This window comes from Mandrillus leucophaeus, unplaced genomic scaffold (assembly GCF_000951045.1).
Source record: "Mandrillus leucophaeus isolate KB7577 unplaced genomic scaffold, Mleu.le_1.0 Scaffold101, whole genome shotgun sequence".
In the NCBI taxonomy this organism is placed as follows: domain Eukaryota; kingdom Metazoa; phylum Chordata; class Mammalia; order Primates; family Cercopithecidae; genus Mandrillus; species Mandrillus leucophaeus.
Genome location: NW_012098210.1, coordinates 1051931 through 1068358, shown reverse-complemented (window position 1 = coordinate 1068358; position 16428 = coordinate 1051931). Strand labels below are relative to the sequence as shown.

Here is a 16428-nt window from a genome sequence, read left to right as displayed (position 1 = left end):
ACTCCTGAAGTTCTGGGATTACAGACGTAAGCCACCATGCCCAGCCTGTTTTCTTCTCTTTTTTTTCCTCTTTCTTTTTTGAAACAGGGTCTCACTCTGTCAACCAGGCTGAAGTGCAGTGGCACCATCTCGGCTCACCGCAACTTCTGCCTCTCAAGTTCAAGTGATTCCCCTGCCTCAGCCTCCTGAGTAGCTGGGACTACAGGCATGTGCCACCACGCCTGGCTGACTTTTTTTTTTTTTTTTTTTTAGTAGAAATGAGGTTTCACCATATTGGGCAGGCTGGTCTTGAACTCTTGGCCTCAAGTGATCTACCCATCTTGGCCTCCCAAAGTGCTGGGATTACAAGTGTGAGCCACTGTGCCAGCCTTCTTTTCTTTTACTTTTACTTCTTTTCTTTAGGTTTATAATATAGATCTTTAAACTTGTCACAGTCTGTCTTCAATTAATATTTTATTACTTCATATATTATATAAGAAATTTATATCAGTGTATTTTTTTCCTTCCTGGCTATTGTGTTATTATTTTCATACTTTTTACTTCTACAATGTTGCTATTATTTTTGCTTTAAATGTAGAGGATGCCACCACTGAATTTCTTAGTGATGTTGATGCCCCTGTCACTACTCATTTCTGATGGCCTCGGTGAACGGTGGGTGGGTCCTCTGGACCCTCTGAGGGAAATAATCCTTTGGAAGATGTCTCCTGGCCCCTCATAATATGTCAACCCCAGCATGCCCATTTCCCTGAGCCTTTTAATTCTTTCCTCTATCACGCACGGAGGCAAATCAGCCCCTTCAACTGTACTTAGCATAAGTCATCACTTCTTCCAGATGTTTGGAGCCACTAAGCCAGTTTGCACCAGCTCTTGGTATCCTCACCTGGGTGTTAAATCTCGTATCACAAAAGAATGGCCCCAAGTCAATAACTTTTTCATTGTTTAGGCTAGTGTTACAGCTTCCTTGATTAAGCACCCTCAAATCCACTGCCAGAGTTCTCCCGTGATCCTGCTGTCACACGATGGCTGGTTTTTCGGATCCTTTAGACTACAGTCCCTTTATTTCTTTATCGGATATGGCACATCCCCAGCTGAGTTATGCTGCAACTTAATGGGACTTATCAGCCTGGAGGCCAAGAGAAGAGGCAGAAATAGATCCTGAGTAGGGCTCCTGCTGCAGGGGAGAGATTTCTTCAGTGTCTGCCCATATGGGGCAGGAGGTGGGGAGAGAAGTTACTGGATCTTAATAGGAAGGAGGCCAGGCCTGTCCATGGGCTCTGAAGGTCCAGAGGAGTTTGGAAGTCAAAATGTTTGAGGGTATCCACCCAGATGTACCCAATCCATATTGCCTGGGATAATATGGGATGAGGATGGGTTCATGGCAGCTGGATGGTGAGTGATTCAACCCCAAATCCCTAATTTACTGACTGCTTTTTTTTTTTTTTAAGAGATGGGGTCTCACTGTGTCATTCAAGCTGAAGTACAATGACACAACCATAGTTCACTGCAGCCTTGAACTCCTGGCTCAGGCAACAAGCAGTACAGAAAGCCTGCATTTAAACACCGGCGACACAGAGACCATCATTGGCGGCATTACATCAGCACCAGTGAAACAGACGACTGTCACTTTTCTTCTTCTCTCTCTGTTCCAACTCTGAGGGATCAAGCAACTTCCCAGGTCGAGGAAGGAAGGGAAGGAAGGTGAGCGATGGACAGTGCCTCCTCTGCAGGCGTGAGTAAGGCCTGCGCTGCTCCCAGGGGAGAAGCTTTGAGCTGGATGTGAGGTTGAGGTTTCTATTTAGATTCTGCTGGTCTCCTGAGTTCAGAAAATGAGGCAGAGTTGTCAAAATGGTGTTAGTCAGCACAAGCGACAGAAAAGCTAATGGGATCTGCTTGAGGTTATTTTAAGGGACAAAGGCTGAGGAACCATCAGAGTGTGTATAAAGGCAGAGAAGGTTCAGGTTGAGTTAACAGCGCTGTGGCTGGCAGAAGCACGCGTTTGCTCCTGGCTGCAAGAGGAGTGTGGAGCCCCGTGTGAGCAGAGTCTGGGCCACCCCCGGAACCAGCTCTGCCAGAGGGTTCCAGCAAAAACTGTGAAGTCCCCTCTCACTCTGATGCATGTAGAGAGGCCTGAAAAGTTTGTCCAGCCACACAGAGAATGTTTGAAGCGTTCTGTGACCAGGGGCTACCTCCCAAGGCAGCCTCATCTATTTTTGGACATCCTGTTAGAAAGTTTTCCTAAACTGGATTGAAATGTTTCCCTATTTTTGCACCTACAGCCTTGTAGATCAAGCCCACTCCCTTTGGACATTGAAACACAGAGAACGTGGCTTCCTCAAGTTTATTCCCTGCTCCAGAAGGTCACAGCCACAGCCTCCTCTCTCCTTCACCACCTCTGGTGCAACAGCAGTCAGGTAGAGTCGCTGCTGTGTGATCGCACTTATTTAACATTTATTTTGAGTTAGGGTGTGGGTGCTGGGGCAGCTGGCTAACCATCCCCTGCCCTCTGTGGTGGCCTGAGAGAGGAGCAGGAATGCCCCGTGCAGGTTGGGGATCAGCAAACAATCTAGACCAGCTTTTCTCCTGTGTCCCATTTGGAGAGTCCCTGGGTCAGGGGCCAGTCCATCCTGCAGCATTGAAGGGCGTGAGGGATGAGCAGGGCTGTGGGGCCCACAGAGCAGGCAGCCCTGGGGAGAAGAGGCCAGGGAATGTGCAAAAGTAATCAAGTCATGGGACAGGGTGGACCCAGCCCCAACCTGGGGGAGAGGGGAAGGGGATGTGCTGGAGCCTGGAGGTCCATGTCTGGCAGCCTTGGGAGACGAGAGGGTTTCCCAGGCTGGACAGCATGGGCAGGGAGTTCATTCCATGGTGAGCTCTCCCTGCTCCGTGTTATCCAAGTTTGTACAGGAGGCCACCAGCGCCCTTCATTCGACTACGTCGATGGACAGCATGGCCTTGATTGCATGGAACTTGTTGCAGGAGAAGTCGGCGAGCAGTTGCTTGGTGCCACTCCGGGTGGGCAGGATCTCAAAACGGACCCGGGACCGCTCCTTGGGACGTAGGGTCGGCACACTGATGGGGAGTGCATGGATCAGTGTTGATATGAGACACACAGACCTTGGGCTGGACGGGCCTTCTGCAACCTCCTGTCCTGTTCTGATGGAGGCTGGGCAAGGCCACTGCTTCTTTTGCTCCCTCTAGCTGTCCTCCGGGTTACAGGGCCCCTCCAGCCCCGGGACACTTCAGCAGAGGAAGCGGGAGGGGGGGTCCCATGATCTCCCAAATATTCTAAGCCCTGAAGACCAGCTCTTAGCTCTGATGACCTGGACTTCTCAGGAGTTCAAGTTTGGTGAACCCCCAAACCAAATGCAAACGCAGATTCTAGAGTTCCACGGCCCCCCAAAGAGTAAAGAACCTAAGGTCAGAGGGAGCTCTGTCTGTCCCACCCAGAGGATCTGGAGGGTCCCCCCCGCCCCCTCCCACCCTCCCGCACCGGCCACTCAGGCCCAGGACTCACTCGATCTTCAGGTTACCCAACAGCAGGCCGCTTCCCTCCACCATCAGCACACAGTCCCTCACTGGCTCATCCAGTGGATTGGAGAAGAGCATCTGCACGTTCACAGGCTTCCGCACACGAGCCTCATCCAGCACCTACAGAGGAGAGGGACTGCCGAGTCAGGACTCCAGCTGCTCAGCCCCTGCCTGCACCTTGATGAGGGCTGGGCAGGGTGACTGAGTAAAGGGGGTGATGTCACTGAGGATGAAGGAAGGGGAGACCATTTAGCCCTCCTAGGTGCCAGGCATATGATCCTAGAACATTATCCCATGCTGTGGATGAGAACCTCAGCTTTGAGGAGGAAGGGGCCCTCTGCAGCAGCCAATAGCACTGTGGCTTCCCTGTCCTGACTCCAGTTCAGCCCCCTGCTTCCCAGGACAGCCCAACTCCACTGTGGGCTCTGTGAGGGTCAGGACATTTTTCATGCTGAATTTATTTTTTTCAGGGACAGGGTCTTGCTATGTTGCCCAGGCTGGCCTCAAACTCCTGGCCTCAAGTGGTCCTGCTGCCTTGGCCTCCCAAAGCACTGGGATTACAGATGTGAGTCACCGTGCCCAGCCACATGCTGGATTTAATATTACTTTCCTTGGCTTTCCTGCTTATGGGTCCTGTTTCTTCCCTTAAAGCTTGAACCTCCCTCCCTGGGAGGCCCCACAGGTGTTGAAAAGGGCAGCCCCAGGCCCTGCAGCTGCTCATACCCCGGCTCACACTGTGGCTTGTTAAACTCTTTTCCAGGGGTTGGGTTCCCCCAGCTCAACCCAGGCTACTGTCCTCTGCTGACGCTCCAGTCTACCAATGTCCTTCTAAACTTCTAGAGCCCAGAGGTTCCCTGTGCACTATTTATAGTCTGAGCGGCACTCTAGTACGACACTGTCCTTGCTCAGGGATCAGAACAGGTGAAGGCTGGGTTTGGGGTCAGAAAAGCAATTTGGACTATTTATTCAGACCAAAAGATGAAAGCTGTTGTGTTTCTGCTAAGAAACAGCCATAATTCATTCTGAGCAGACAAGTCATCTCTTTGGGCCTCAACTTCCTCATCTGATAAAGAAGGACAATCATTTCTCCCCTCCCAGAAGGGGCCAAATGAGATCAAGGATGGGGAAGAAAGCATTTTGGAAATGGAAATGGAAATTGTATGGCTATGGGATTTCTTCTTCTTTTGAGAATGACTGGAGGTTGGTAGGGGCTTTTTTTTTTTTTTTTTTGGTTGTTGTTGTTGGGTTTTGTTTTTCTTGTCACTAATCCTCAGAGCAACCATTTTACAGTGACAGAGCTGAGGTTCAGGCTGATTCAATAACCTGAAAAATTCACACACTAGGAAACAGCAGAGCCCAGCTGGATCTAAAGTCTTTGCTCTTTCTGATAGGTCTGCAATACCTTCCAGTAATTTGTGAATAACTGAAGCATTTTAGACACCACGGTCTATATTATCATCTCTTCCATGAAACTCATTTAAGTGTATGACATAATTTGAAGAGTGCAGCATAATTTTATGCTATTGGGTTATAACAAAGCTATACAGATGTTGCCACATTTTTCATGTTGATATTTAATTTGAGATTTCCGTGCATTTTTTTCTTTTTTTAATGCTGCTTACCACTCCCTCCTATTGACCCAAATCTGTAAATGCACCCAGAGGAGAGGATAAAAGCCACCAAAAACCTCAGTTTGATAGTCACAGATGATGAGGCAATTGGGAGGACATCACCCTTTGGAAACAACGTTCAGATTGTTTTTGGCCTGGTTTCATGGTCTAAGGTCCTCAACGCTAATTGCCAGCCAGTACCAGGTTAGATAATGGGGTTTTACCCAAATTATTATCTTTTCATACAAATCACCTTCTCCAGTTTAAAAATCCGTGCTCTGTTCTGAGTGAGCTATGCACTGATCCATTCAATAGAGACAAGAATGTCTTGATTTTCCGAAGGCTTAGGTGGAGGAAAGAATGTGTCTCGAAGAAGGAAGATCAGGGGTCATTTAAAAAGATTAAACTTTTAAAAAGAGTTAGTGATGGCACATTTCTAGCCCGTATATATTCTGATTTCCTTTCTAAAGATATTGTAGTATCTTTAAAGATAAGTAGACTTGCCATGGAAATCTGGAAGATATATAGCAAAAGTGTTGAATAAAAGATAACGCTGGAAGAAGGTTTGAGGACATCGGATAAGGGAATATAATGGGGAATATACTGGGGAAAAACACTATTTTTTTTTTTGTCTGAGTCTCTCTCTGTCACCCAGGCTGGAGTGCAGTGGTGCAGTCTCAGCTCACTGCAACCTCTGCCTCTCAGGTTCAAGCAATTCTCCTGCTTCGGCCTCCCAACTAGCTGGGATTACCGGTGCCTGCCACCATGCCTGGCTAATTTTTGTAGTTTTAGTAGAGATAGTGTTTCACCATGTTGGCCAGGCTGGTCTCGAATTCCTGATCTCAGATGATCCACCCGCCTCGGCTTCCCAAAGTGCTGGGATTACAGGAGTGAGCCACCGTGCCTGGCCAAAAACTAACTTCAACTTTTAAACATTGATCACTTTAGTACAGAATGTTTTCATAACTGGACTGGCAGCCACCCAGTATCATTTTCTGGACTCAGGAGTTGGAATGGGCACTCTGCTGTCCACCATGTCTAGAGAGAGAGGGAGTGTTTCTCAGAAGTGTCTTGTGAAGCAGGAGAGGCTGTCACACGCAGGGCACAAGCCTGGACTGGCAATGAAACCTCTCGCCTGTGCGGGGAAGAATGCAAGTCCAGAGCCAAGGGGCTCTGTTCCAGTCCTGCCCCGAGGAAGGGGCTATTTCTCTTTTACAAACAGTGGCTCTCCACTAAGACATTGTGCCAAGGGAGACAGTGATGAACTCAGAACAGAGGTAACGCCTGCCCTTGTGGAGTTTACGGTTGGGGAGGGGTTCGCAACCAAATAATTGCACAAAGACAGGTAATATTCCAGCTGGGACAAATGCCTTGAAGGTAAAGGACAGAAGGTTCTGAGGGTGTATAACTGAGACCAAGTCTAATTTTGGAGCTCAGGAAAGTCTTCCCTGAGGAAATGACACTCTGCAAAGGAAGTAATTGATTGTCCCAATGACAGAGTTGGAGCAACTGAGACTCAGATTAAGGGACTTGCTCAGTGTCACCACTGATCAATGGAGGGGTTTAAATACAATGCCAGATCCATTTGGTTGCATGGCCTAAGGCCTGAACGACTGCCCCTCTCAGCCCCCAGACTGGCTGCCCAGTCACTGGCTCTCTAGCCCCTAATGTAGGTGACCAACTCCCCCATCCTGAAGCACAGTCCAAAGTAACCAGGACAGTAAAAGGGTACAATTGCAGGCCAACTGTGTGGGAGAACCAGGCCCCGCGTCAGAGCCAGCACCCTAGATCCCCCTGCCCTCTCTGAGGTCAGGAACCCCTGCGGCCAGCTTATAGCTTAAGGAGGGATGGGCCAGGGCAGCCATGATTATCTGGCTCCTCCTGGTTTCTGGGGCTTGGGAAACCTGTGGCACTGTGATTGTACAGAGAATGGCAATTTCTAGCTGGACGGGGGGGCAGATGGTGGGCACAGCAGATGAGAGAGGGCAGGGCCTGGCACATGAGGCTCTTGGTTGGACCCCAAGGGAAACCCTCGTGTTCTCTGTCCGTTTGTCTGCCTGTCCTTGTCCAGCCTTTTACCCTTCAGACCTATACTGCCTGGCTCCAGCACCCTCCACCTAGGGCTAGGGGGATCAGGCACAGGGGCTACAGGGTGAGGGACAGGCTTGGAGCCAGCACAGATGCTCCTGCCGGTGCTGAGGAAGAGACAGAGTGGCACGAGGGGCCTCCCACAGACCTGCAAGCCCCACCTTCCTGGGCTCCTGAGAAGGAGCTTGGGGGTGAACGCTGCAAACAAAAGGAAGCCCTGTGAGCAGAGAAAGAAAGAGGGGTCTTTGTTCTCAGCCACTTTGAAGATGCTGTTGCTGGCTGGTGATGTATCAGGACACCTTGGAGGGGCATGGGCTGGGAGTCCCAGGGCCTGAGGCCTAGCCTTGACTCTGGCGGTAGCCAGCTGTTCCCTTCTCTCTGGGCCTTGGTTTACTCGTGTGAAGTGAGAGTGGAGCATGTGACTCGGCTCCTAAGAGTCCATGATTCTGTAACTCCAGGGTCTAGACAGTGCAGAGATGCTGTAGCTCAGGCCTGTTTCTGACAGGGGGCTGGGCTGTGGCCCTGACACATCAGCTGGCTGTGTGCGGGACCCACACCCGTGCCTCTCTGTGATTCCCAAGCCTGGCGTGGCCCAGAACACAGCAGATGCTCAGCAGCTGAGTGAGAGGGGAAGGAACTGAAAAGAGTCCCTCCAGACCCCTCCTCAGCTGATGCCCCCAGTGGTCCTGAACTAGAATCCGAGAAGCAGCCAGGCAAATGCACGCGTTTATCCCACCAGACAGGGAGCAGGAACACGGGCCTGAGTGGGAGCTCTTGGCTATTTGGCAGAGGCTGGACCCAAGCTGGGCCCAGTTCTCTGCCCCTCCCAGCAAGAAAAACTCTCCTTTGCAGTCTGGGAGAACTGTGGCTCACAGGGACGGTGGGGCCCCTGGGAGCTGGGCTGGCTGGGGGCAGAACCCCTTCCCACCCCGTTACCTCCAGGGTCAAGGTGGGGTTGTCCAGGATGATGTCCCGCTCCACCACCACCCCAGGTTCATCTGGGACCTTGCACACGGCTGTGATCCGGATCATGTTGTCGGACTTCAGGTACTTTTCATACTGAGCGTACGAGATCTTTACAGGATGCTCTGCCTCTGGAAGGAGAAGTTGGGGATCCGAGTGAGGAGGAGTGGGGATGGCTTCTGAACCTTCCTCAGAACTGACGCCAAGCCAAGGCAGGGTGAGCTGGCGGGAGGAGCTGCAGCCCCGGGCTTGACTGAGCCCTCCTTGGGCCAGGTCCTGTGGGAAGCCTCCCCTGGTCGGAGTGGGCTCCAGAGCAGGGGCCAAGGAGGCCCCAGGACTCCATCTGGCTGGGCAGATTCCCAGGAGGATGGGCTCATAGGGGCTAAAGATACTGCTGCTTCCTCCCCACCCAAAATATTGGAGGGCAAGTGTCCTTTTTTTATTTTTTAAATTATTTGTAGAGATGGGGTCTTCCTATGTTGTCCAGGCTGGTCTCAAACTACTGGGCTCAACTGATCCTCCTGCCTTGGCCTCCCAAAGTGTTGGGATTACAGACATGTGCACTGCACCCAGCCACAAATGTCCTTCTGAGGGGCAGTGGAAGAACACAAATGCCACCTGATTGCCAACAACAGTAGCAATCATGACAGTAACACAATAATAGGTAGGAAGGAAAGCCAGGGTATTGGCTAAACAAACACTTAGGATCCTCCCCATCATCTAATAACCTGGGGTTCTACTGTCACAGCATCCCTTTCATTCCTCGTGCTCTCTCCTGCTTCTAAATCATCCACACACCAGCCAGACAAAGCTTTAGGAAGCTGTTTTTTGTTTTGTTTTGTTTTTTTCTAAATCACTGTTCTTCCGTGTCATATATCACTTCAAAATTTCTCCGTGACTCCTCGTTGCCTTAGATAAAGTTCAGACCCCTCAACCTGGCCCTGAATCACCTGTCCCTTAAAAGAACCTTCCACACTTCTTGTTCTGCAGACAAAACAGGCACCTTTTTGCCCCCATATTTTGACTCACATGATTCCCCCAGATGGAAATGCCTCCCCTGGCTTCTCTCCATGCATCTGGCTCCTTCCCCATGCTTTAAGTCCTCTCTTCTGACCCTGTGGGCTGTGAGGCCCTCTTCCTACTCTGACGGGCTTAGGTGCTCCCTTCCCTCAGGCTTTCATGCTGGGTGGCCTGGGGGTGCCCCAGCACCCACAGTGTTACACACTCTTGTAGGTAAGACTGTAAGGAGGAAGTTGCCTCTGCTTTTAGCACTGGAGGAATTTGCCATCCCTGCCCCAAATGTGGAGAGGACAGGCCCTTGCATCAGCTGGTCCAACCCTCACCATCAGTGACTGCCGAGGTTCAGAAAAGGAGGGAGACTTAACCAAGGTGACCCAGCAACTACTTGGCAGATGACCAGACTCTAAGACCACTATACCTGCCTTCTCTCTCTTTTCCATTCCATTCTGCAAAAGGATTTTTTTAAACCATTTCCATCCTGTGAATTTTTTTTTTTTTTTGACTTCCAAAATTAGCTCTTTTGGCCAGGCGTTGTGGCTCATGTCTGTAATCCCAGCACTTTGGAAAGCCAAGGTGGGAAAATTGCTTGAGGCCAGGAGTTTGAGACCAGCCTGGGCAACATAGTGAGACCCTATCTCTACAAAAAGCTTTAAAAGTTAGCTGGGCATAATGGCATGCCTATAGTCCTAGCTACTTGGGACTACAACTACTTGGGAGGTTGAGGCAGAAGGATTGCTTGAACCCAGAGTTTGAGGCTGCAGTGAGCTATGATCACATCAGCCTGGGAGATAGAGCAAGACCCTGTATAAAAACAAAACAAACAAACAAAAACAAACAAATTAAAAAAGCCCTTTCTTTGAGTTTCTAAGGTCAATAACAGCCAGGCAGTTCCTTCTGATATTGAAAAGACTTCTGCTAAAATTCTGCCAGAAGACAGATTGCTAGGGGATGCTGCCTTCTGACAGGTGTGACACCTCTGTTTCTCTGGAGACAGAATTCTTTCAAGATGGGCAGTATAATTATCAGTTTCTATTAGGTCCTTACATGAAGCAAATAACCACCCCACCCTGCTAATCTGGTTTGTAAGTCCAAACTTTTCACAACAGCTTGAAGGATTTTACCAATGTGGGCACACCTGCATTCTAATCCTTCCACAGCACAACCTTTATCTGCTCCACCTTGTTCCCTTCCCATCCCTGCTACCCAAGGGCAAGGAGTCACATCCTCCCAAATGATCAGACTTCTAAGAAAACCTGTCACTGTTGTCAGGATTCCAGAAGGTCCACTCACCCCGGGGCAGCCATGGGAGATCCCTGGGCCAAGGTTTAGGGCCCTGTGGTCATTGCCACCCTCAAACTAGGAAAAACTAGGAAAACTAGGAAAGCGATTTGTTGTGGGGGTGGGGGTGGGGGTGAGGTGGGTAACAGCAAAACAACATAGAAAACAGGGGGTGGCTCTGGACTCAGTGTCAGGAAACACAGGACCAAGACCCAGCACTACCGCTACTATCTATGAGACTTTATCTCTGAAGCAAGTAACAGATCTCGCCCAGCCTCACTTTCTGCCTCTATAAGATGGATACTGAAAATCTGCCTTTTTTTAGAAGGTCAAACTGTGTGAGGTGGTGTATAATTGTAAGGGATATTGTCCATAGCCATGAACTGCCAAAGCCTCCCTCCTTCCTCCCTTGGGGCGTAAAAGGATTTTGGTTGGCATCACCCTGACATTTGGTTGGCATCACTCTGTTCATAGAGACAGCAACTTCCAAAGCATAATACATGGCTTAACCACAGGGGCTGCTCGCTACTCCATTCTTAGCCAACTAACCTGGAGCCCAGCAGACACCCTGCAGCCCCAGAAGATCATTGGCTACCTCGGATTCGTGGATCCCCTCCAACTGCAGGATGCATTACCTTCCTCAGGGTCCAGGGACATGGTGGCAGAGTCCTTCCACACTTCATGTACAAGTGTGCCGTTGTAGACGATGGTCCAGGCTGTCATGTTCACTGTCACTGTCTTCATATCGCTGCTCAGGTTTTTGAGCAATAGGACTAGGTTGACTTCTTTGCCCACTGCCAGCATGCCAGTGACCTTGAACTTCCCGATGATGCTGGACTCCCGTTCCTCTGCTTCCAAACCCATTGAAGATGTTGCGCCAAATGACGCATTGGGTTTAAGTTTCCCCAAAGCCTTTTGGAACACTCGTCTTTCCTGGTCAGAGCCTGTGTGGTGGGAAAAGACAGAAACACGCTAGGGATGTGGTGGCAACCTGGGCAAAGGACAGTATCCTGCCTGGACAGGTGGCCTAAGACTGGTGCTGGCTCCATTGCTGTCCTAGCAGGCATTCGACTTTCGCAGGTCTCCAGCTCACCTGTCTTAACCGGAGACTCACAGACCAGTGGGTCTCTGGCGCTTTTCCAATCAGCTCTAAATTTCCCAAAATCTGTAGAAAAGCTTTATCAGCACCTGCACACAATTACTATGTGGCTTGATCATTTGCCTGTGTTAATTAGGTTAGATTTCATTTTTTTTTTTCTGATAAAATGTCTTTTGTGAGACTTAAAAAACAGATAATTTCAAAATAAATCATAAGAACTGAGCTAAAAAAGATTAGAATACATTCATAAGCCAAAAAACGAGGTGATGATTTAAACTGACCTCATTAAAAAAATTTTTTTGGTAAATCATGTTCTTCTGCCTTGTTTCTAAAGGTGCTTTGAGAGTCAAGGAGTGACATTTTGATCTGTGCTGGTTGACAAGGACTTCCCATGGTCGGTATGGTTCCGAGTTATGACTAGTTGAAATTATCAAGAGATTTCAGTTTTCAAAACTGCAAGGGCTGGATAAAAATATGGGTTTTCTGACTCTGACTCAGGCTATGGGCGCTGCTGAATGTGATAGCATAAGGAGTCCACAGAGAATGACAGGGATGTACCTGAAAATGGCTCTCAGGGCACACAGAGCTGAGTAACTGACTGCAAGCCTCTGAGCCAGGGCTGACTGAGCAGTTCACAAAAAGCTTGACCTGGAGATAGATCTAGGAGAAGGTGTTGACCTTCTAGGAACACAGGCAGAGGTACACAAGGAAGAGTGACCATGTTGACACCTGCAGACCATACTTACGGTCTCCCACCTTCCCCAACAACCTGTGAAATACTTAAGGCACCAGATGACTTCCTTTTCTTTTTTTCCTCTTTTCGTTTCTTTCTTCCTTTTTCTTTCTTTTTTTTTTTTTTTTTTTTTTGTGGCAGGGTCTCACTCTGTCACCCAAGCTATAGTGCAGTGGCATGATCTCAACTCACTGCAACTTCCACCTCCTGGGCTCAAGAGATTCTCCTGCCTCAGCCTCCCAAGTAGCTGGGATTATAGGCACTCTCCACCAAGCCCAGCTAATTTTTGCATTTTTGGTAGAGACAGGGTTTCACCATGTTGGCCAGTCTGGTCTCAAACTCCTGATCTCAGGTGATTCGCTCACCTCGACCTCTCAAAGTGCTGGGAGTGGCATGAGCCACTCCCCCCGGCCAGATGACTTATTGTAAGCATTTTACAATACAGCAAGCCCCTTCCCATAAATTACATGTGATTTGCAGAGACTTCAGAGGCCAACTCATCCATGCCCATCAAGTTAAGGCCCTAAGAAGAGACACAACTTGTCCAGACCACTCTGAGATGGACTGGGCCAGTCACCTGCAGAGGCAGAGAGGGGGCCAGTTCCCTGGTGTCTGGACCCCTGGTCTAAGTTTCCTCCCACACACCCTGCTAAAAAGGAGGCAGGCAGCCAGATTACCTAAGCTGACAGTTCCTGGTGGGCTGGGTTCCTTTTGATGCCTTCCCATCCTCTAGTCCAGTTGTAAGTCCAACCCAGAGCCGAAGGCAGTGCACAGATCTGAGCCTTCTGTGCCTGGGACCTTGAAGCAGGTGTGTTTGCACAATGAGGCTCGGAGCCTCGATGCCTATATAGGTCATCTGCTGGGCTTACTCAAGGCTAAGCTTCCTCCTGTTGTTTTCTCCCTTTGCTGTTGCTATTGCATCAATACGTAGCAGCCTATTTTATGGGCTTTTCCTCCCTGAGGCCCTCAGAGAGAAGCTAGAATCATTGGGTAAGAAGATCTGGGCAACATCAGGCAGGGTGATCTGTCCTGTCATGTAAGGGCTGAGGCATTGCTAGGAGTCCTGCAGGGACCCCCTCCCCTGCCCCCACAATGGACCTGCCCGTTCTCCATTGTTTAGGAGGTTTGGCTGAGACAGCCAGAGATCAAGGTGTGGGGGTAAGGTAAGGAACCCCACAGGATCATACAGTCATGTAAGCAGCACCTGCAAAATAGTCACCTTGGGAAGTCATTGTTTCAGTGAGGCTATAGAGGTTCAAATTGATAAACAGCACCACTGCTATTTATCAAGTCCTGACTATATGCCAGGCACTGCACTTGGCACTTTGTATACCTTAGCTCATTTAAATCCTGCTAAAGACAGGCATTGCTCTTCTCATTCTTCAGGTGAGGAAGCCAGAGCTCAGAGATCAGAGGAAACTTGCTCGAGACCACACAATTATGGCTGGTAGGGCTGGAGTTCACCTTCCGCCCCCGAGTTTTTACTCCCTGGCCCCCTACGCTTGTTTCTACGTCATAACATTGTTGAAAATACTTGTCCTACATCTCCACACCCCCAGCCCATCTGCAGCGTCCTCTGTTGCATCCGCAAGGCCCAGCATGAAGCAAGCACTCAGTAGGGGCTCAGAACATGTTTATTGACTGAGCGAAGGTCTATCTGAGCTCAATCTTGGGAATGACCTGCAGAGGAAGACTGGGGCTAAATTGAGGCCACCAATCTCATAACCCTAAAATTGTGCCTCCAATTGTTCACAAATACCAGCACCCGGGGGGGGACCCGCTTGGACTTGAAGTCAGACACCATCGCCTGCGCTCAGCTTTCCTTTTTTGTAAACTCGGCCAACACCAATAGCCAACAGTCACTTAGAGATTCAGGACTTACTTTAGAGGGTACTGTGTGCACATTTATGAGAATGCTTTTCTTGACCCCTCAGAACCAACTGTGACGATCAATGGAATGAACCGTTTCAAAGCATTTTAGAAAGAGTGAAATGTTGACCCCGTTAAGGAGTGACTGTGGCCTGCAAGAGCAAGCACTAAATTACTTTCGGCTGTTTCTAAAAATGAACTTCGTCTTCAAATGCAGAACTTTTATCATCATTGAGAATCCTCCAAGAGATGCGCTGCTGGTTTCAAAAGCAACTCTGGGAAGCAAATGTAATTGAGTCGAGGCAGCCTCACAGCAACTGGCCTTCCAAGGTGACTTTAGGGGGACCAGCAATGTATGCATGCCTGAGATTTCAGGAGCCCGGGCATTCATACCATGTAGTCACACCTCATCTGGCCTCTTCGGAGACCTCCAAATGTGCACAATGCAAGCCCAAGTCTCTGGGTTTCTTTGTCCATTTCTTTGTTCAGATGGTTTTCTCCCTGAGTTTCTCAGAGGCTAGGGGAGCAGACTGATGGAGAAATCTCTCCCAAAGCCCTTGGGGGCCTTTAATGGGGGCCTTGTCTCTCCTTATGATGCTCAGTCATGGTGCTGTCACCCTAGCTGTGCAGTTGAGACAGGGACACAACTGGGGATGGGCTGGGTTGGGTTGACAGCCACCCGTGCCCTGCAGCAAACTTCCACTGGCACAGCAGCTGCCCATGATGGTTTTGTTCCCTCTGGAAACAGTGCTGGGAGGTGGGGGTTAGGTGCTAGGGAACAATCCTATCATTCAGGCAGAACTGGCTGCCAGTGCGGGGGAGGGTGAGGCCTTTTCTCCTCTCCACCCTCAGAGCCATCCTCCCACAATAGAACCCCTCGCAGCACTGCCCCACCAGCGTCCCTCCTACCTTCTGGGTACTTGTACTTGTCCGTGACGTCCATGCGAGCGTTACTTCCCACTGCCTTGGTGCTGATGTACCTGCCAATGGTGCGAGTGTCCACGGAATTCTTCGTCTGTCTGCCGGTGGTGCCATCATACAGCCAGGTGATGCGGTCAGCATTCACCTCCGCGAAGATAAAGGGCATGTCGAAGTTCAGGTTCACATCACCCTCTCGAATACCAACGACCGAAGCGGGGCCGCACTGGAACACCCCTGGAGGCCAAGATGCAGAGGTTGGATATATGCCAAGGCCACAGCCTGCCCAGTGCCCGATTCCCCAGGGCCTTCCAGGACTGCTGCAAAGCCCTGCCTCTGCACTGCCCAAATTCCTTTATCCCTGAGTGTGTGTCCCACTCATTTGGCATTCCGCAGAGACCCTCCTGGGCTATTATTCTCTTGCTGGTCAGACTCAACCTCTACATAAGACTACACAATTCTGCATTCCGGGTGCCTAATCCATGCTGACCCACTGTCCTTGGTCTGTTTCCTAAAGAGGAAAGTCTTGCTGTCTCGTGCTCAGGGTGGCTGCCTCTTTTCTACCTCTGCAAATCGTTCTGACCTAGAAGCTCATCACTTTCCTATTAGAAGACTTCCCTGAACACGCAGCCTGCAGGGACCTCTTGTTCCTCTGAGTTCCTAAGCCTGACCATTTCTTCCCTCTTCTTAGAACTCAGAATAGGAAGCTTAGATAGATAGATAGATAGATAGATAGATAGATAGATAGATAGATAGATAGACAGACAGATAGATAGATGTCAGTGACTTTCATCTTTTTTCACCACAACCCCTAGAAAGAAATACATTTGACATCTTGGCACACATGTGATACAGAAACAAAAGTTTCACAGGACAATGGTCTTTAGTCTAACTATATCTAATGAGCCTTGATAGTTTATGTTCTTTTCCCCACTTTCCATTCCATTCAATTTCACTTTCCTTTTCTAAAATGATGGCCACAACCCACTAACTAGATTTTATAACCACTAATGGGTCACAATGACACTTTCGGAAAATAGTGGCCTAGCAGACGTCTCGGTTTCCTCCAAGCCCCCAAATCTAGTAGCATGCACTGATTCTGGTAGAGGAGCTAGGGGTTGGGGGGTGGGGTAAGACTTAATTTTCATTGTTAGTCCTTTTAGAATAGTTTGAAGTTTTTTCAACTACATGCACGTATTACTTCATAAATCACCTTTTTTAAAATTTTTTTTGAGACGGAGTCTTGCTCTGTCTCCCAGGCCGGAGTGCCATGGTGTGATCTCGGCTCACGGCAACCTCTGTTTCCTGAGTTGCAGCGATTC

At 49.4% G+C, this 16428-nt stretch overlaps 1 protein-coding gene across 1 annotated transcript in view; it reads right to left on the bottom strand.

Moving 5' to 3' along the window:
• Positions 1-2424: 2424 nt before the first annotated feature.
• The window catches only part of TGM3 (transglutaminase 3), a 45924-nt gene continuing 31920 nt past the window's right edge, over positions 2425-16428 (bottom strand). Inside the window, exons 9-13 of the mRNA XM_011974484.1 lie at positions 15098-15343; positions 11123-11431; positions 8163-8320; positions 3515-3648; positions 2425-3069 (exon numbers count right to left, since the gene is read on the bottom strand). Of these exons, the coding sequence (XP_011829874.1) occupies positions 2922-3069; positions 3515-3648; positions 8163-8320; positions 11123-11431; positions 15098-15343 (995 nt within the window). The 3' untranslated portion in view covers positions 2425-2921. The remainder of the gene's footprint in view (positions 3070-3514; positions 3649-8162; positions 8321-11122; positions 11432-15097; positions 15344-16428) is intronic.